General features: G+C 48.4%; 1 protein-coding gene across 1 annotated transcript in view; it reads left to right on the top strand.

Annotated features, from left to right (window-relative positions):
* Shb (SH2 domain containing adaptor protein B) overlaps positions 1–20,313 on the top strand; it is a 134,641-nt gene that overhangs the window by 29,148 nt on the left and 85,180 nt on the right. Inside the window, exon 2 of the mRNA XM_004658308.3 lies at positions 17,689–17,809. Within this exon, the coding sequence (XP_004658365.2) occupies positions 17,689–17,809 (121 nt within the window). The remainder of the gene's footprint in view (positions 1–17,688; positions 17,810–20,313) is intronic.

Raw genomic sequence — 20,313 nt, 5'->3', positions numbered from 1 at the left:
TGGGAGAATGGTAATGCCTAGTCAAGCCGTTGCCATTGCCCAGTACGAAAGGTAGGCATTGTTTTATCCCTACTTAATGTATGAAGAAATTGGGATCCAGAAAGGTTGAATAAGCTTCCCAAGACGATGCAGCCAGGGTTTAAACTCAGTGTAACTCCACAGGCTGTACCTCGGCTCCTGCTGTGGAGACTAAGCTGAACATCCAGCGATTTGAGCACGTTATCTCAGGAGGGCACAGCATGGGCAGAGAGCCATTGGAGGAAGCTGGAGGCTGGATGTGATGGGTTGGGGCAGCAGGAGGGGAATACTGCTTCCGGGCTCCAGAAGGAGGTATGACATCCCCCACAGAACCAAATGACACTGGTTCCCCAGCAGTTGGTACATCATACAGACTGGCAGACAGAGAGCCCTGCTGTCTGTAGTTGAGCAGGCTCTTGGCCTCTTATTGGCTGGTGGCATTAGGAGGTGACAAGATCCATCTTCCGAAGAGAGTTGACCTAGCAGGGACAGTGCGCAGCATTAGTTGCTCCAGCCCCCATTTGCGGGAAGTTTCACTAGATCATCACTTATAAAGTGCTTTGAGCAAATGTTAAGAGTCAGGAGCTGGGACAGAGCAGCTGAGTTTGAATCTTGGCTCTGTACTGCTTTGGTGACCTTGGGCAAGTTACCCAGCTGCTCTGTGGCTTAGTCTTTTTGTTTGTACAGTGGGGACAATATCCAAATGTAATCCATAGGGCCATTGTGAGTTTAAAAAGCATAGAGCTCAGTTCCTGGCAACTGCCTTCCATATATATTGCTTATGTTGTCTAGTCCCTTCATCTGGCACTTCTGTGACTGGCTCAATGGCCCAGTAGAGTTGGGCCCGTTGGCCATGAAGACCCCCCTCAAGGCCTTTGCTTTGCCTGTCAGCTGGAACTCCTTGCTGTACAGACATTGAGATCATCGCTCCAGAGACTGCCTAGTCTTGGCCAAGCTCGCAGCATTCTTGAGGATCTGGGGGTTTCTCGTGCTGAGTCCTGCGTGGGCAGAGCTCCGGGCAGGCAGCACGTTTTGGCAGGCCTTTGGTGGTGTCACTGGGGAAGAGCTCCCTATGGCTGTGCTCATTTGGACTGAAGAGACCCAGTTTTTACAGCCTTCTTTTGTTCTTCCCAGATGCTGATAAATGGTTACAACCTTTGTTCATATGCTGCTTCTCGAAAGAAAGAGGGATGTTTTGGGAATTGTGTTCCTGCCCTAGTTGTAGGTCATTGAGGCTTGGTCTAAGAGAGAGCAGTATTCCCTGCATTGGAATGGGGTGGGACAAGCGGGCTGGTGTTTCTTTGGGGTCCTCAGCTTTCCAGGGCAGAAGTCATGAGCAGGGAAGGCTCTTGCATCCCAAGCTCTGAAATAAGCAACCCATGGCTGCGCTGTACAGGGTGAAGGTCTTCGCTGCAGTTCTGCAGGTCCAGGTCTCCTGAGACTTGTACTATATTACCTTGAGCAAGTCACTTCCTTCCGGTTTGTGGTGTTTACACATGCCTGTTACTGCTAGAGACTGGCCATTCTCAATCTTAGATGTGTGTGCCCAAGCCCCAGGGGAGCTTTTAGACAACAGGGATTCCAGGCCTCCACCTGATAGCATTTAAATCAGAACCTTTGGGGGAGGAGCTCAAGCAGTGTTGTATTGTAAATGATTATTTTTGTGTGTGGTTATTTTCACAAGACTATGGCAACTGAGTAGTTGAAGCAGAGATTGCAGGTCTACAGGAACCCTAGAGCTTTGTTTTTTTTCTAAAATTTTTATTTATTTAGTTAGTTAGTTATTTATTTCACACACACACACACACACAGCGATTGAGAGAGAGAGAAAATGGGTGCACCAGGGTCTCTAGCCAGCTGCTACAAACAAATTCCAGACACATGCACCATCTTGTGCATCTGGCTTACATGGGTCCTGGGGAATTGAACCTGGGTCCTTTGGCTTTGCAGGCAAGCCTTAACCACTAAACCATCCCCCCAGCCCCTAGAGTTTGTTTTTTTTTTTCCACAGGAGAGATTCACTGACCTCTCTCTGGCCAACCCTCCCACCCCGACCCTTTGAGGGATACACTGAGCAATCTCTGCACACCGTGGACATTGTAGAATTTAAGGACAGAGAGGCGGTTTGAATGTATCTGCGACCTATTCCCATAGCATTGCAACCTACCTAATGTAGTTGGGAAAGAGGTCATCTTGCTTTATGTTGGGACCTTCCTCTGTGGCAACCTGGGCCCCTCCCTAAAGCCATCCACCCCTGGAGATCCTGGGCTTATGCTACCCCCTTCATCTCTTCCATTGCCTCCCAGGAAGGATTAAAGTGTGAATGGTACCACCACTCGTAACACTGGCTCCCCTGACCCCATTGCCATGCTCTGGGTTACTGTAACCCTCCTAGGAGTTGGATAGAATGTCCATTGTCAGGAGATCCCAGTTTAGGCCATCAGCGTAGCTTCTACTTGGTAGCCTCATTGGTAGGGAGCTTACCGCCTCCCAAAGCGTCCATCCCTGTGTGGAAAAGATTATTCTCAAATTGAACTGGACTGTTTACTATAACCTCTGCTGATGGGTGCTTGTTTTATCCTCTGACCCTCAGAACACATCCACATCCTGTTGTAGCAATTTAGTATACACCCTCCAGTCTCCACAATGCACACATTCTTTGGTTCCTTCAGTGATGACCACTAGACACGAGTCTAAGCTTATTAATTCTGGTGACAGCTCTTATGGAAAGAGCAGGGCTAAGGGTTGAATGTGCTTCTCCAGGGACCTTCTGGCCTGTGCAGTGTATGGAGAGCTACATTACATCCCCTAAGTGGGTGAAAGTCTCCCAAGTCAGTGTAGCCTGAAATCAGGTTGAATTTGGGGCAGCTCTCTTAGACCACATCTGTGTAATGGTACTTTGGTAAAGGTTTCAGACAGCTGAGGCTTCGAGTATGGCATACATGTGGCAAGCTCTTACCCACTTGGAGTTGGCTGATGGGACATCACAGGACTTCCCAAAGGATCCTTGTCCCTCCTGACTTGCTCCACAGGAGAGGTACATACTCTTCCCTTCCATTATCACATGGGAAGTGTGGTCATGAGAGAGCTTCCTGAGCCTTGGGTTTATGACATCACTGGGCCAGGAATGAAGTTAATATTTTAATGGCAAAGGGTGAGCCCCATTATTACTGGAGCTCATTCATCAGTGGCAGAACCTGTTTTACCTGTCAGTGCCTTGGAGTGGGGAGTTCATGAATGGCAATCCAATTTTCTTTTTAAAACCCAAGCTGCCTCTCCCCTCCTAAATCCGGGAGGTAGTGCAGGGGGGGTTGTCAAGATTTCATAGTGTGTTCTTCCTGGGGAGAAAAGCTGTGGTCTGCTGTAAGGGCCCTTCCTGCCTCACTCAACAAGCAGGCTCACACAAGGCAATTCACAAGCTCTGAGGCTCATGGACCCAGGATGAGTGAGGAACCCAAAATAATTTCAGTCCTCTTGCTCCTATAGCAAGACAAAAATGTGGGTGGAGGGATTTTTGTCACCAAACCACTCAAGTAGACTGTCTGAGCCCCTCCAAAGTATGATGGTTTATGTATCTGCAGGGAGATGGATAGATCTTGGGCTGTGTTGTTCCACAGAATGGGCACGTGAGTCACAAGGGTAGTGGGGCTCACTGTGCTCTTAGGAGAGTGCTACTGTTAGTCACTGCGTGGCGGCCTCAGAGGCCACCACATGTGAGCCGCAAAGCCCGTAGGGATTCGGGCTGGCTGCCTCTCAAATGCACCAGTTCTCACTGAAGGTGACAATGCTTCATCTTTTTTTTTTTTTTTCAGTCCAACCAGACGTATCCTAACACTCTTCTCGAGGCTCAGATAAAAAGATTCAGATGTTTTTAACAGTCATCTTTGACAATATCGAGAGGTAGTGTGTTAAGGAGTGCTCACTTGGTGCTGGGTACTGCATAAGGATTCCTTGGTCAGGCAGTTGGGGCGCAAGTTCAAGATCACCTTCTGGCTCTCCTTCCCTCCTGTACCCAGCAAGGACTTCACGTGTAAAGGTTTGAGGATCGGGCACGGTAGTTCCCGTTCTCCTTTGTGGGGTGCTGTGAGTAGTTTGAGGACTGCACTGGCACTCATCCTCTCTAAGGATGATGACTGTGCCTGACTGCGCTGTTGCTCTTGGGTGGGTGGGTGTGTGTCTGTCTGTCTGCTTGCACTGTTTTTGGTGTGGAATCAGGGCTTCTCCAGGCAGGATGAGGCTGGTAAAGTGGAGGGAGGTGAGTGCTGGAAGCCAGCAGCCTGTAAGGTGGAAGCTCTTGTTTCCCCGGGTGTGGTCTGTGCAGGTGGCAGGTGTGTGGAGTCACAGGGTGGCTGAGGAAGAGGAAGAGAGACTTCCAGTGCTGGCTGAGTGAGGGAGTGTCAGGAGAGGCTGTTGCCCAGAGTTGGCACATCTGAGTCAAATTGGCTGAGCTGCCTTCTCTTCCTGTCAAACCCCCCATTGCTCCTTTTGGAGAGTTCTTCCTGTGGGAAGAAGCTGGCATGCCAGTAGCTCACACAACAGGCCCTGAGAGAGAGGCCCCGAACAGCCAGCTCTGAACTTTCCACTTGGGTGAAGCACGCTGACTGCCTTGTGTGCTCTAGAGCCTCAGGGACGTCACTTAATGTCTCTGATATCTGCTCGCGCCTAAAATCAAGAAGACTAGGAAGGCAAACTAAGCTGGTGTCTGTAAGAAGACACAGCCGAGGCTGGCCCTGGCAGGTTCCTCCCTGCAGTACCTCCACCACCCTTCCCTGCGAGCTGCGGGTTCTCAGGTGCTGGCACTGGAGGTCGAGGTCAAGTCTGCCTGACTCAGCCCTGTGAGTCACTCTTGGTCTCAGCAGAGGGGTGTGCGCAGAGAGCAAGTAGGTGGTGGGTCAGGGATGTCTTGGTGTGAAGCCTGCCTTATCAGTGAGGGACCATCCCTCTCCCAGCTCTCAATTTACTCAGTGGCAGTGAGTCAAAGTTTGCCCTTTGGAAATTGATGTCTGGGATGTAGTTCAAGGTAGCTTTGCCTCCCTTTTAAGGATGGGGTGTTTCCGGTGGCTGGTGATTTATGACCTGTTTGGAAGGGGATTTATGATGTGCACTAATAAATAAGGACCATTTTTAGACAGATTCGTGAAACCCCTGTGCACTAGGGAGCACTGTGTTGATGTTTGCTCGAGACAGCCCCAGGGGGTGATCTAGGATGTGTCCTTGGAGAGGGAGGGGCACCGATGGGTGAAGAGCAGGATGAGCCAGAGCACTTGGTATCGTCACATGCATGTAGATCAGCCTTTTAACACCCATACAAAGGTTTGTTATTTAAAATAATGTTGAAAGTGGGCATGGGCCTCACTTACAACACTCAGGAAAGTGAGGTGGGAGCATTACTGAGTTCAAGGACAGCCTGGCTCTACAGAGTGAGTTTGAGTTAGGTAGGCTAGAGTGAGGTTCTGCCTTGAAAACAGCAACAACAAAAAGTTAATGTAGAAAGGGCTGGAGAGATGGCTTAGTGGTTAAGTGCTTTCCTGTGAAGCCTAAGGACCCCGGTTCGAGGCTCGGTTCCCCAGGTCCCACGTTAGCCAGATGCATAAGGGGGCGCACGCGTCTGGAGTTCGTTTGCAGAGGCTGGAAGCCCTGGCACGCCCATTCTCTCTCTCCCTCTATCTGTCTTTCTCTCTGTGTCTGTTGCTGTCACATAAATAAATAAATATTTTTTTAAAAAGTTAATGTAGAAAGGACTGAAATACCCACTTAGTCTAACTAATGCTTCCTCCAAAAGTATTGATGTGTTCAGTAAAATTAGGGAAACAAAAAGTTTGGTTTTTTAAAATATATTTTACTTATTTGGAGGAGAGAGAGAGAGAATGGGCTTGCCAGGGCCTCCAGCCACTGCAAATGACCTCCAGATGCATGTGCTACCTTGTGTATCTGGCTTATATGGGTACTGGGAAATCAAACTTGGATCCTCAAGGCTTTGCAGGCAAGTGCCTGAAACATTAAGTCATCTCTCCAGCCCAAAGTTGGCTTTTTTTGTTTTTATTTTTGTTTTCCAGAGGTAGGGTCTCACTCTAGCCCAGGCTGATTTGGAATTCACTATGTAGTCTCAGGGTAGTCTTGAACTCACGGTGATCCTCCTACTTCTGCCTCCCAAGTGCTGGGATTGAAGGCGTGTGCCACCATGGGAATTCATTTGTTGTCCTATATTCTCAGTATCCTTTTTTTTTTTCAATTTTTTTGTTCATTTTTATTTATTGAGAGTGACAGAGAGAGGGGGGAGGGGGTAGATAGGTAGAGAGAGAGAGAATGGGCACACCAGGGCTTCTAGCCACTGCAAACGAACTCCAGATGTGTGTGCCCCCTTGTGCATCTGGCTAACGTGGGTCCTGGGGAATCGAGCCTCGAACCGGGGTCCTTAGGCTTCACAGGCAAGTGCTTAACCACTAAGCCATCTCTCCAGCCCTCAGTATCCTTTTTTATTGTACATCATTATAGTTGTTTTTCTTTTTTAAGAGAAAGAATGGACACATCAGGGCATTCAGCCACCGCAAACAAACTTCAGACCCCTTATACACATGTGCGACATTGTGTGCTTGCATTGCTGTATATCTGGCTTATGTGGGACCTGGAGATTTGAACATGAGTTCTTAGACTTTTCAGGCAAGTGCCTTAACCACTAAGTCATCTCCCCAAGCACCCCTCTGCTTTTGAGATAGGGTCTCAGTCTAGCCCAGGCTGAACTGGAATTCACTCTGTAGTTTCAGGGCAACCTTGAACTCATGGCAGCCCTCCTACCTCAGACTCCCAAATGCTGGGATTAAAGGCATGTTCTACCATATCCAGCAAAACAAATTTTTTAACATATACATATAATTTTATTTTTGTTTTTCTGGATAGGCTCCTGTTCTAGTCCAGGCTGACCTGAATTCACTTATGTAGTCTCAGGCCAGCCTTGAACTCACAGCAATCCATCTACCTTTGCTTCCTGAGTGCTGGAGTTAAGGCATGTGGCACCAACATAGTCAACCACCCTGTCTATACCAGTGATTCACAGGAGTGGCTCTAGTTCTTTTTCAAGTGTGGGCAGTGACAGATGGAAGTCTCACCCTTCCTCTTTTTGTAATTATAATGGTTCATATAACCCACCCTACATATGGGGAAACTGAGGCATGGAACATGTGATTTAATTGGATAGGGGAGGGGATTAAAATTTGACTCTCAAACTCCCCATGGAAAATTCATGGATGTTGCGACAATCTGAATCAGTGGTATCATTTGCAGGACTTACTTACCTCTTTCAAAATGGTATGAGTCTCATTCAAAATTATTAAAAATTGAGGTATAACTCATTGGTTCAACATATGCTTAACACTTTTGAGATCCTGGGTTCAATCACCAGCTCCAGAAAAATAATTTTAAGGTGATGGCAGTAGACAGGGACAGGGGCCAGTGTGACTGACCGCACAGGTCACAGGCCTTGGGCTACTGTAAATGTCAAAGTCCCTGATCAATAAAAGCTCGTAGTACTTAACCCAAGAAGTGAAGTGCACTGGGCATACCCTGCTGGAGCCCTGCTGTTCATGAGGGACCATCTCCAGCACAGCTTCTCCTGGGTGCAGACAAGCCTGTAAGAGGTTGTAAGCCAGGTCTATGTGTAGGGGCTTTCCCCTGTGCTCTTACTATTGGTGCTTGGAACAGGTGCTCTGCTCCTGCCTCACTTGCTCTAGTCCTCCCTGGGGAGTTGAACTAACTGATACCATCTTCCTTAGGGGCCTAGAAGCTCTCTGAGAACCGACTCAGTATCTCTAGCACAGAGCCTGTTGTGTGGCATGGGTCAACATGAAGTGAGTAGTGAGCGAACACTGGGCGATCATTAGCCTGGGTGATGTTGCAGATTTCTAACTCTGAGAATCTTGCTACCTGCTATCAGGTACTGAGTACCCGGGAGAAACAGTGTCCCAGGTGCAGGACCATTTTCTTGGCTTAATACTTGCATGAAAAAAGGTCATCCAGGTCTGGCTGCTAGAGGTAAAAAGAAGATAGCATTGCTTTAAAAAATGAATCAACATTTATTGAGCATCAAAAGACGTAATTGGGGACTGCAAATGGTGTTGATAGTTGTGGCTGATGCTGTGTGTCATCAAAAAGAAAGTGACTGTTGGGGGAGGGTGGCTGTTTATTGCTGCCTCTGTCTAATAACGCCCTGGCCTGCCTCTGGGCTGCAGGAGGAGCTGTGCGTGAATCATGCTAATGGGCCCCTTTGGAGAGAAATGACCCTTCAGTTAGTATGTTCTGCCATTGCTTATTGAAATGCACCACGTGCCCAAGTGCTGCACCAGACACATGGCCTCCCCCTTCCCTGGCCAAAAAAGGTGTCCCTTGGTGGCTTCATTTATTCTTGGGTCTTAGCGTGGGGTATGGCTGCCTGGCTTCTGAAGGCTTGCCTTGCGTGGGACGGGCCTTTGGCTCCTAGGCTGGGCATACTTTTCCTGTGAGCACACTGAGAGCTATTGGCAGGGGGTTGGGGGGTTTTCTGTGTGTGTCTGTCTCACCACTGGACATTCCTGATCTTTTCTGGGGAAGGGAGTGGCCACCGGACTTTTGGAAGTAGGCAGGCTATAAATAACTCGGCTATAGAAAGATTTAGTGTCTCTTGTGTTTCAGGTTTGTTGGGAGTCTGCTTCTGTTATCCTACTGATGAGACTATGCCCCCTGGCTTCTCAGTGTGCTGACAGCCTGCTCTGTGACTGATGTCCAGGTGACATTGGCAAGATCTGTTGTTAATCCCTCAGCCACTGTTATTTTATGGATAAAGAGGCTGAGGCACAGATAGAGACATCCAGCTCAGCTCCTACATCCCTGCTCCTGACCACCACAGTCCCTTCCTACCCAGCCTCTGCTCACTTTCCTGGACTAGCGAGCCTGGTCTCAGAGAGGCCCCACCTCTAGAAGAGCACTTGTTTCTCCTCACATGCCACTGGGGTGCCTGGGAGGAAAGACTGTCTGGTAAGGTTGGCACAGGGTAATGGAGGTTGCTAGGAGAAACGGGGGGGGGGTTGTTATCAGCCACCCCACATAGACTCAGTTTAGCTTTCCTGAGGCCTCCCTAGAGAGCTGTCTGTGGTGATCTTGCACGAGAAGCTGGGGCAACTCTTCCTGGAAAGTTGTGGTAGGCTTTCCTTAAAAACTTTAGTGGTGCATTAGAGGAAAATGAACTACACAGGAATCACACAGGGTTGGACCTGGAAGTTAGGGGAAACATGAGATTGTTTATCTGTTTCTAATTGTGCTAATAGGTTAATCCACTCTCAAGCTGCATGTCTCCTAGTGGATTCCTGGTTTCCTTTTCTTCTTGCTGACCTTTTTTCTTCATCAGTGGTGCCTATTGAGGTTCTACCTAAGATTTCACTAAGTACAAATCACACAAGCATTTGAGACTCAGCAGACTAGACCACCTCCCAAGGTCCTCTCCTCAGTAAGAAGCCCTGCTGGGTCTCCATCCCAAGGAGATGTTCTGAATTCTCTGTCTGGAGACCCTGACTGAAACCAGTTGAATTTTTGGTTTTTCAAGGTAGAGTCTTGCTCTAGCCCAGACTGAACTGGAATTCACTCTGTAGTCTCAGGGTGGCCTTGAACTCACAGCGATTCTCCTACTTCTCTCTCCTCCACATAGTTGAGAAATGCTAAGATTGAGCTATTCTGAGTTCAGAATAGCACCTCTCACTGCTCAAGAGAAACTGACAGGCCCGTCCCTCCTACTTGACCGTGAGCTTCTGGATAAAGAAGGCAGAGCCAAGCTCTGTTCTAGCAACCTTCTGTCCACACTCAGTCTGCTCAGGGGGACTAAACAGAAAGAGTAGGATGGGCATGACAGAGTGAGGCCAGTGAGCAGAGCCTGAGAAGAACCAAGCTGTCAGAGGCTGTGGTTTGGAATGTTTCTTCTGACAAGCTGGAGCCTGCAGGTGTCTTAAGCAGGCAGCTGTAGTTGCGGGAGGGGCAGGATGAGAAAGAGCTGTGGGGACCACATTCAGTATTCCTTATTTCCTGGCAGTCTGCAAAGGGTAGTATTATGGTAGGACAGCAAAGGCAAGGTCACACAGGGTTGCTGGGATGCAAAGCTCAGATCAATATAAAGGAAAGATCACTTTAATAGCAACATCTTAAGTGTCAGATTCATCAAGTCCTGAACTCCCTGCTGCTGGGGGCTTGTGGCTGAGACCTGGGGGATTTGGAGTTGAGTTAGACCTTGGGAAGAAGAAAAAGAGCCTCTTGTAAGTCGGGGAGGAAGAGTACCTTCTTACCATTGATTTCCAGAAGTTGTGGCTGATTGCATGAATGTAGCTAATTAATCTTTCCCACATTAATTTCTTTACCATGTCAGAAATGATTCATTGGTGTGCCTGGAAAGGTCAAAGCCTAGGAGGACAGAGAGAGGCAAGCAAGGGACACTAATGTGTCTGTATAGGGTGTCACAGCCTGGTTCTATAGATACCTCTGAATCTTGGACACTGGTCTTACGTAAGTGGGGAGCACACTGCTGGCTCTCCATGCACAGACAGGACTGGCCTTGAGAATCTCCAGAGGTTTATTAGCAGTTGGCCAGGTATCCCATCTAGGAGATGCATCTTGCTCAAAGCATGAAAGGTAAGGATTGTTCATAGAGGCTTTCCTTTGTGGGACCAGAGAACTGTGACAGCTGTTGTCATGCTTAATTGCAGCCATTTCCTCTGTGTAATCACCAAGGCTTTGAGGGAGTGTTGGGGGAAGGGTGAGGAGTTCTCATTTTTTTGTCTTTCCCATTAGATTTTCAGCTTCTCTTGGGCAGAGGCCCTATCTCACAGCATCTGTAGGTCCTGGGCAACCAGGACATGCCTTTGTTACAAACACTCTGCTGCTCTTCATAAACACTGACACATCCTGAAGTCAGTTGCCTCTCACAACATTCACCCGATGCTGAGAAGCAAAGCACACCGCCCGCTCCCTGGAGAACTGCCAGAGCTCAGAGATGAAGTCGCTGCCCAGAGCTACCCAGACAAAGCTAGCTGAGCCAATGCCAGGTGCCCTTTTATCTGGACTGTCTTTGCTTAGCTGTGTCCCTTTCTGTACATTTGACAAGCCCCAGTGACCTGGTGTCACCTCACTGCCATGGTGGGGGCTCCACAGACAGCCCCCCGCCCCCCGGCAGTCCTCCAAGCTGGGCTGCTGTGCATGGGTAGCCAAACCTGCATATCCAGTTGGAATCCGCTCCATGCTGAGTAGTGCTGAGATCTGTGGAGGACACAGAATAGTGGCATCCGGTTAGCCCATCTTCCACCCACAATAGAAGCCCAAAGAGCCTTGATTTGGACAGCCACAGTAGCAGGAGCTCCCGTTCCCAAGCAGCGTGTCCCTTATTGACTGTCACATGTCCTCTCTGAGTGACTAAGGCTGCTGCCATGCAGTGTCTTGGTCTGCACAGTGCATCTGTCTACTGCTTCTTCCCCCAGCTGCCTCCTGGCTGTTGGAAGCCCTCACCAGAACCCCCAATCCCTGTTTCTTTAATGTCTCTTTGTTGGTATGGCAACCATGCCTCCATCCTGTGGACATCAGGATCTGTGTCATAGTGGATCCCAAAGGAGGTCCAGGATTATAGACCTGTCTTGCCCTCCAGAGTGGACAGTCACAGAGCCTTCTTGTTACAGCCATCACATGCCCCCAGTTGCTTTCTGCTCACCTACAAGGACCCCTCCTGATTCCCCAGAGTGACAAAGGGCATGGCCCTTGAACGTCAGGTTAGCAAGCAAGACAGAGCCTGGGGCCATCATGGTCACACTATCCAAGCCCCACCCCATGGTGGATAGCAGGCCCATCATGCACATATCTCCATGCATTTAAGCTAAGTAAATAGAGCATGCTAAATTCCCATGAAGTTAGCACCTGGTAGCGAAGAGTATGTCTATATTGTGGGCTTAAGCAGCTCTAATGTGAAGGGGCTTGGTCTGGAATGAATCTGGGTCTTATCATCTGCCTGTAATAATATACCCAGCATTTTGTGGGTTTGTGTAAACATAATAGGGCCAATCACAACTCTTAACAGTTACTAGGTTCACAAAGAGACCCATGGCCTCAAAACTTAATGAGGGCTGGAGAGATGGCTTAGTGGTTAAGGCGCATGCCTGTGAAGCCTAAGGACGCTGGTTCGATTCTCCAGGTCCCATGTAAGCCAGATGCATATGGTGGCACATGCATGTGGAGTTCGTTTGCCATGGCTAGAGGCCCTGGTATGCCCATTCTCTCTCTTTCACTCTCTCTCTCTCTCTCTCTCTCCCCTTCCCTCTATCTGTAATAAATAAAAGTAAATAAAATCTTTAAAAAAAACTGTTAATGAAATAGGAAACTGTGTCAAGGCAGATTAATGAATAGTAGTGTAATTAGGACCCCTGTTGGCCATGGCAGCGGTTCTCAGGTGTGCTCATCTGCAGTTTGCTTTGGAGTAGAGCATAAACACCTCATGGGTCTGGCAAGAGTCCAGGCTCTCACGGGGTACCACCCCCTCACTTCCCAGGGATAAGAGAACAGAGCAAAGACCCCTACCCAGCAGGTCCATGGCTGAACTGGGACACCATACCAACCCACAGTTCCCACAGGTGGCTGCTGGTGTGGGGTGGCAGGGATGGTGCAGGGTTGTCCCTCTTGGAAGATGGAAGCTGTATTCTTTCACCTCTCCTTGTCTAGGACCTCCACGTGCTTCTACAGTGACTCCTGAGTGCCACAGCCCTACCAGGAGCGGAGTGTATTGAGGTCTAGATGTGGCCTGAAAGCACCTAAGCTTTACAACAGGGAGCCTTGAGGTCTACACAGCTGCGATCCTCCTTGGCCCCCAGCCTCATGAGAAGGGGCAAGGCAAGCGTCCTGCTTACAGAGCCCTTCAGGCAGCCTTGCTGGGGAGCCAGCGCTTGCCATTGTAGAGGATACATTCCCAGACAATGGGCCAAGGCTTGTTGGGTCAGCTCTCACTCCCATTGCCCCCAGGGCAGAGAGCAGGAGAGCTGAAGTTAATTCCACTTGCTTAACTTTAGTGAACAGGGCAGAAAAATATTTAGGAAAGTGAAATTCCAGAATAGTGACTGGAGGCTTGCCTTTAGACTGGTGGCAAAGGGGCTGGTGCTAGCTTGTTGATTCCTGATAACAATCACCTGGGCTGCTTGTTAAATACACAGATTATTGAGGCTCGAAGCCTGTTGTCTTAACAATCCTTACCGGCCATTCCTGTCTTCAGGTAGGTTTGGGAAACAGTCTGTCTGCAGTACCAAAAATAGCCTCTGAAAGAACGCTTTGCAACAAGTTAAGTTTTGCATGCTGTACTGACATAGACTCTTGTTTGCAAGTAAGTATCCTTTGAACCCCATCTTCCTCAGGGATTAATTTAAGAAGTAGGTCTCGACTGACCATTTCTCCCAATAATAGGGGTTTCTGTTTTGCTTTTCATAAAATAGGGTAGTATCCTGTTGAGTATGCCATTTTATCATGTGGTTTCTTGCCATTCAAAGAAATTCATGGAAGATTTTGTTAACGTATGTAGAACAAATGCTTTTTTCTTAATTTACTGGATACTATTCTGCAGTGTGGGATTAGTATGTTTTACCTATCAGACCCCTGTTGCTGGATATAGTGATTGCATGCAGTTTCTCATTATCCCTTCAGTGAGCATCTTCACCCATGTTCTCTTGTGCACATTTGGGAACAAATTCTAAGATGTGAAATAGCTGAGTCACACTGTGTGCATTTGGAAATTTATTGGATCCTGCTAAAAGCTGGCCTTCAAAGAGCTTTGATATAACATTACCCCTGAGAGCATGAAAGAAGTCCCAGTTCTCTATATGGGAGGCAGCTGTGAGAGAGCCACAAGAGGGCTTGGGAGGGGGACTCAGTGGTTAAAGGTACTTGCTTGGAAAGCCTGAGGTCTGGGTTCAACTCCCCAGTACCCACATAAAGGCAGACACGTGAAGTAGTACGTATGTCTGGAATCCAGAGTGACAGGAAGCTCTGGCATGCTCATACTCATTTGTGTATGTGCACATGTGGAGAACAGCTAGAACACCCACCCAGGCACATGGAAGGGGGAGCCAAGTGGAGACTCTGGCTTTCCCTTTCCTCTAGGATTTCCCTTGGAGATGGACAGGAAGACCTACTTCATATCACACAGAGAATCCCAGATAAACATGCCAGGTCTTAGACTGCCGAAAGGGACTGAATTCCATCCAGCAGCGTGCCCACCAAAGTAGAGCCAACAACCAATTTGCTAGCTAGCCCAGAGGGCCATAGCACAGAGGCCTTAGGTGTGGTGGAATCTAGATTCCCAACAAAGAAGTCAGGCCCTGTGGCCTGGCCCTGAGGGCCTGCTGCTGGAGTGCATGATGACTTGACCAGGCCCTGCCTCCCTGTGTTGCAGGTGAGTATGGAGCTGGTCTCTCAGCACTTGGCTGCTGTAGGAGCCTGTGAAAGTCCTTTAGAGGCTTTAGGCTGACTCAGGAGTCTAGGGTTCCATTGGAAAGCACTCATCCCAGGAGCGAGCCAAGGAAGAGGTGGCCCTCTGGCCCTCTCCTGCGGCCACAGCTCAGCTCTTGAGTTGAGGGGACCAGTCTGACCAGTGGTTTTGAAGGTTCCACCTTGCTGTGCTCCGCTGTCAGTTTTGCCAAACAGGCCAGAAAGCTTGTTGCTCACTCGGGTGGCCTGTCCTTCAGAGAAACAGCTGTCTCCCTTTTGGTTGAATTGTTCAGCTAGATTTACAGGAGTTGACTGCCTAACTGGAACTGTTTTAAAGCAAGACAGAAGTAGCTCCAGCAGGAGCCCAGGCCACATCTGGGATGGCCACTCCCTCTCTTTGAAGACCAAGGCAACTCTGCCTTCCGGCAGACCTTCTGTCCTTGACTTCAGGTGACCCCAGCCGCCTCGACAGTTGTCACTGCCAGGCTATATGTAGCTGTGGTGGACTGGCCCTTCATAAGGTGCTCTGGCTGCTGCCCTGCCCACTTCTTAACACCTGATTAAATTTTTACTCCCAACCTAGGACGTGATTTTGAGTAAGGTTGGACAGTTAGGTTCAGTGTTTGCCAAGTCTCATGTTGCTTAAATCTCTGTTTCCCTTCCTTCCACCACCCTCACTTTGAAGCTCAAAAACAAATTGATTAAATATACATTGCAGGAACTTTCCAATTTGCTTCCTTAAACTAACAGAATTCTAAACTTTTCTTCTTAAACAGAAGGATTTTTAACTGTCAGCAGGTATAACTGGAACCATATGTCGGCAGAGACCAGGGGCTTTCCGTGGGTTTAGATTTGTAAATTCTTATTGAAACGGAAGTAAGCAGGACAGGCAGTTGGGGGCCCATGACAGCCTGGGCTCAGATCTCATTTTAATTAGAAAATATAGATAGTGCCTGCTTTATCGCAGTCCTCCCGGATCTCCTGTCCCAAGGCGAGCAAAGATTTGGTTTATATCATCCTGCAAGCCTCCATGTTTGCAAATTTCAGAGCACTCAGAGAAGAGCTGGAATGGGCATTTCTAAATTACCACAGAGATTGCAGCCCCACAACCTCTCCCCAACAAAACCCCCAAATGATTTTGGTTTTGTGGAGTAACACTTCTTTCCTTTTCTTCCTCACTGCAAATCGGAGGATTTTCATGTTGCAAAAGGCTAGGAGGGGTCCAGGCCAGGAGCGATGACATGTCACCTGCAGCAGCTACGTTGCTTTCTCCATGCGGACATTTGCTCCTTCTGCTCAAAGCTCTACCCCCACCTGGCAGCTGAGCTGTTGTGTGCGCTGGTGCTTTGGGTATACAGTTCTCCTGCAAATATGAAATGGAAGACCAGGCAGCCCTGGCTCTCCCTGCCCCCTTCATTCCTGGCCTAGTGTCATTTGAGCTCATTGATTCTCTTGAAAGACAATGATTACAATGTCAGCGTCTAGAAGAGCCCGCTGGGACCTGGAGCTTGACCCAGGCCTCATCTGGAGGTAGTACCCTTGGTGCCCTGGTGTTGGGCACTCCTGGGGTCTTCCCTGGTAGGCGTGCTCCATTGCTACTTGCTTGCTATACCACTAGATACCAAGCTACTGCCTGTTGCCCCTCTGTAGAAGCACTTTTCCGGCACCTCGTACCCCAGCCAGGGCTGCTGCCGCCAGCTGCTGGTCACTGGGCAGACACAGGGGCTTTTCCCTTCCCCAGGGTTTACTGGCTCTGCAGATGCTTTGCATTCCAGGAGCTGGGAGAGACTTGAGGCTCCTGTGGCTTCTAATTAAACCCACAATTTAAATAACAATTCAGTAGGGGGGTTGCTAGCTTCCCCCTTCCTGGATCTGCCACTGGAAAGCTAATAACTTCCCCTTTGCTGGATGCCTGACTGGGTGAGAAAGAGGGAATGTCTCTCAGAATTCAAGATGAAGTTAGTATGTGGCAGGAGCATGGGTTAGGTGAGTTCTTATCCTCTCCCTCTCTGGTGAGTTTCCCCTCATAAGGACTCCCTTCCTCATAAAGGGAGTCCGAAAGAGGGGCGTTTCCTCTTTCCAAGTAGCCTCCTACTGGGAACTGCCACTTTTCTACCAGGGAACCAGGTCTCTGAGGCTGAATTCCAGACATGCACATTCTCCCAGCACAACCTGCCCACGTGACTCACTCTTCCTCCCTTAGTGAGTTTTAGAAATTTTTCTCTGGGAGAGGGTAGGCCTAGGCTCTGGTGGACTGACTCTAGGATGGGCCCTGTGAGGATCTGGTTTTCCACCAGTCATCACAGCCCCCTTTGGACCTTAGTGTCCTACATTATAAAGAAGGGTACTCTGGGGCTAGAGAGATGGCTTATCGGTTAAGCACTTGCCTGTGAAGCTTAAGGACCCCGGTTCAAGGCTCGATTCCCCAGGACCCACGTAAGCCAGATGCACAAGGGGGCGCGTGCACCTGGAGTTCGTTTGCAGTGGCTGGAGGCCCTGGCATGTCCATTCTCTCTCTAACTGCCTCTTTCTCTGTCTGTCTTTCGCTCTCAAATAAATAAATAAATAAGAATAAACAACAAAACCTAAAAAGGGTGCTCTGCCTTTTGCCTCCAAGGCTGTTGTGGCCCTGGTATCTGCCCATCACTGATCTGTTTAGTATTTTCATTTGGCCTGTGTGGAGCCACACTCGTCTTTTATAGCACGTTGATCTCACCAAATTGTTGTGTGATGACCCAAGGCATGGTTATGTTCCAGGTTTGGGGAGAATGGAACACTGGGTGTAATTATCTCTGGCTGAGGTCCTCTGTGCCTCAGCCAGCACTGGGGCATGCCAGCATTTCTAGGCTTTTTGTGCTCTGTCTCTCAGCCTTCCCTCCACTTCTGTAAACCTAGAAACACATTTTCATAAACCCTCCCCTCCAGGTCCTCATCTCTTAAGATTTATCCAAGTTCTGACCTACCCAGAAGCCTTTCTGGATCTCACTTTTCCTCATCTAGAGATGGATAAGCTGTGTGCACAGCCCAGAGACCTACCCTCACCCTAAAGCTCCCTTGGGGTGAGCTCAGGTTTCTGCCTCCTTTTCCCCTCCTTGCTAAGCTAGTCTCGGCAGAATTGATGTTTGCTGGAGCAATGCCTGGTTGTGAACAGAAGTGAAATAAAACCAAAGGTGGCCTCACACTACAGTCTCTTCCTCCCCACAGGTGACCATAGCAGATGACTACTCGGATCCCTTTGATGCCAAGAACGACCTCAAGAACAAACCAGGAAAGGGGGAGAGTGCTGGCTACATGGAGCCCTATGAAGCCCAGAGGATCATGACAGGCAAGTGGAATGGCTGGCACACTATCTTGGTTTGTTTTCTGTTGCTGTAATAGTATATCTGAGATGAGACAATTTGTTTTTTTGGGGTTTTTTGTTGTTGTTGTTGTTGTTTAAGGTCGGGCGTGTTAATCCCAGGAGAGATCACTGTGAGTTCAAGGCAACCAGAGACTACATAGTGAATTCCAGGTCAGCCTGGGCTAGAGCAAGACCCTACCTTGAAAAACAAAAACAAAATCCAAAAAAAAAAAAGTTAATTTAAGAACTCTGTAGTAAGCATGGACCCTCAAAATCAGGTAGCCACATCTATACGGGGCCTCGTGCTACATCACAACAAGGCCAGAGCCGCAGAAGGACACGCAGGCCTGCAAGGAAGAGGTAACTAATACCACTCTAACAATGACTATTCAGCTTCACAGACTGGAATACCTCACCTACTCCCACGAGATGGCTTTAGTGTATTTATGAGAGCCCCACCCCCATGGCCCAAACACCCCTCACTAGGCCCCATCCCCCAACACTGGGGCTGCTTTGAGCAGTTTAGGAGCTCTGCATGAGTTCTGAGGAGACAAAGCACATTCAGGCCTCTGCACAGGGACTTACAATAACCTCAGTGAGAAACTTTCAGAGGAGCAGGGGTTGTGCTGTGTTATGCCTTCTGCACACTATATTGGCATTGAAATACTGCAGGAATTAGACAGTTTATTGGCTAGGCAGATAGATAAGGAGAAAGAACCCTTGGTAGGAGAGTCCAGGATGGCAAAAGGGGTGGTTCCACTTCCTCCTCCCCCTTCCTAGCCTGGGTAAATTTTCCTACTGGCAAGCTGCTTTAGTGGTTTTCTAGGACCTGCACCGTACTGGATGCATCATGGGTCAAACAGAGCATTTCCCTTCATTGAAGGTGAGCAATCGTGTACTCTGGGCTTCCCGCATTCGATAAAATTTCAGTTCCCAGGGCTGTAGAGAAGGTTTGGTGGTTAAGGTGCTTGCCTATGAAGCCTAAGAACCCATGTTTGACTCTCCAGGTCCCAGGTAACCCAGATGCACAAAGGTGAGGCAAGCGCAAGGTTGTACATGCCCACTAGGTGGCATTTGATTTCAGTGGCTGAGGCCCTGGGCCAATTCTCATTCATTTTCTCTCTCTCTCACAAATAAAATTAAATTAAAATTTAAAAGTTCAGTTCCCATTAGGACTGTGGATCTTCTGAAAATCCCTTCCTTCCTAGAGGAGCCTATTCTTTCTGCTTTCCCTCTTTCCCTAAATAAACTTTATTCTTTCAAATACTTTCCTGCCTTGTAATTATTTGGCAGAGAAAATGTACACATCCCCTTAGATGGTATCAGCTTATGTTTCACCCACATCATGAAAAAACCCAGCAGGGCACAGATAACAGTTAACCAAAGATACAAACCAAAAGTATATATAGAGAAAAGAAGCATATATAGAGAAAAGTTCATTTAGACATTTTTGACTGACGAAAGAGACAGCATTTGAGACAAACTTTACTTGGAGCTACCCAGTAGTGAGGGCAAAAGTGGAAGCAGACTGGTTCATGTTGCTTTCTTTTATCTTATTTTTATTCTTGCTCCCCCCCCCCATTTTAAATTTCTTTCTTTTTTTCCCAATAGGTTTATAGTCTTTTATGCCCGCCCCCAGTTTCCCTGAGGGCCCTCCTCAGTAGGATTATTGGGCTTCACTATGGGGTAATAAGTTAGGGGGTTGTGCCTCAGGATATTTCTCCTGTGGCTCTTACTGTTTTCCTGCTCTCATAGTGCTTTCATTGTGTAGAGAAAGGAGGCAGACCCAGTCATTAGTAGGGACAAAATTATCCTTACCAGTGTACCTAGGAGGCTTCATCATGGGGCCCAGGGCAGCTTAAAGAACCTAGTCTTCAAGGCATTTTTAAAGAAACATGAAGACTTTCCCTATCATGGCTTCTTCCTGGTATACCTGTATGAAAAAAAACCTTGTCAAGGAGTTGTGTGAGAGGCTGGTCGTGGTGGTGCATATTGGTGCACTTGGAAGCAGAAGTAGGAGGATCGCCATGAGTTCGAGAGAGACCCTACCTCGAAAAACAAAGCAAAGAAAAAAAAAAAGGAGTTGTGTAAGATGCTGATGGGGTTGATGCAGGCCTGTTCGGCCAGGATAATGCTTGGAGGTCTTCAATAAATAGCCTTCAACCATCTTGGACAGCACCTAGACCTAAGCAGAGTAGTGGAAAGATCGGAGCAGAGAAGCCCCTGTACTCATGGTTCTCCTGGTTCATGGCAGAAGAGCAGCTAAGAGGGAGAAAGGTAGCATTAGAGAGGGAGTTAGACAGGCAGGCCCTTAAGAGAAATGTTAATCTTAATTTGAACCCCCAAATATAACCCTGTCACACAGCCACATCCTTGGCCCAACAAAAGGCAAGGACAGGACACTTGAGCTGTGGAACAAGGTTTGGACCTGTCCCAGTTTTCGAGATCTTTGAAATTAATGTCTTCTACATCTGTATTTGGGGTACAGC

The sequence above is a fragment of the Jaculus jaculus genome, chromosome 1, assembly GCF_020740685.1.
Source record: "Jaculus jaculus isolate mJacJac1 chromosome 1, mJacJac1.mat.Y.cur, whole genome shotgun sequence".
NCBI classification, from domain to species: Eukaryota; Metazoa; Chordata; class Mammalia; order Rodentia; family Dipodidae; genus Jaculus; species Jaculus jaculus.
This window is presented reverse-complemented; position numbering and strand designations above follow the sequence as displayed.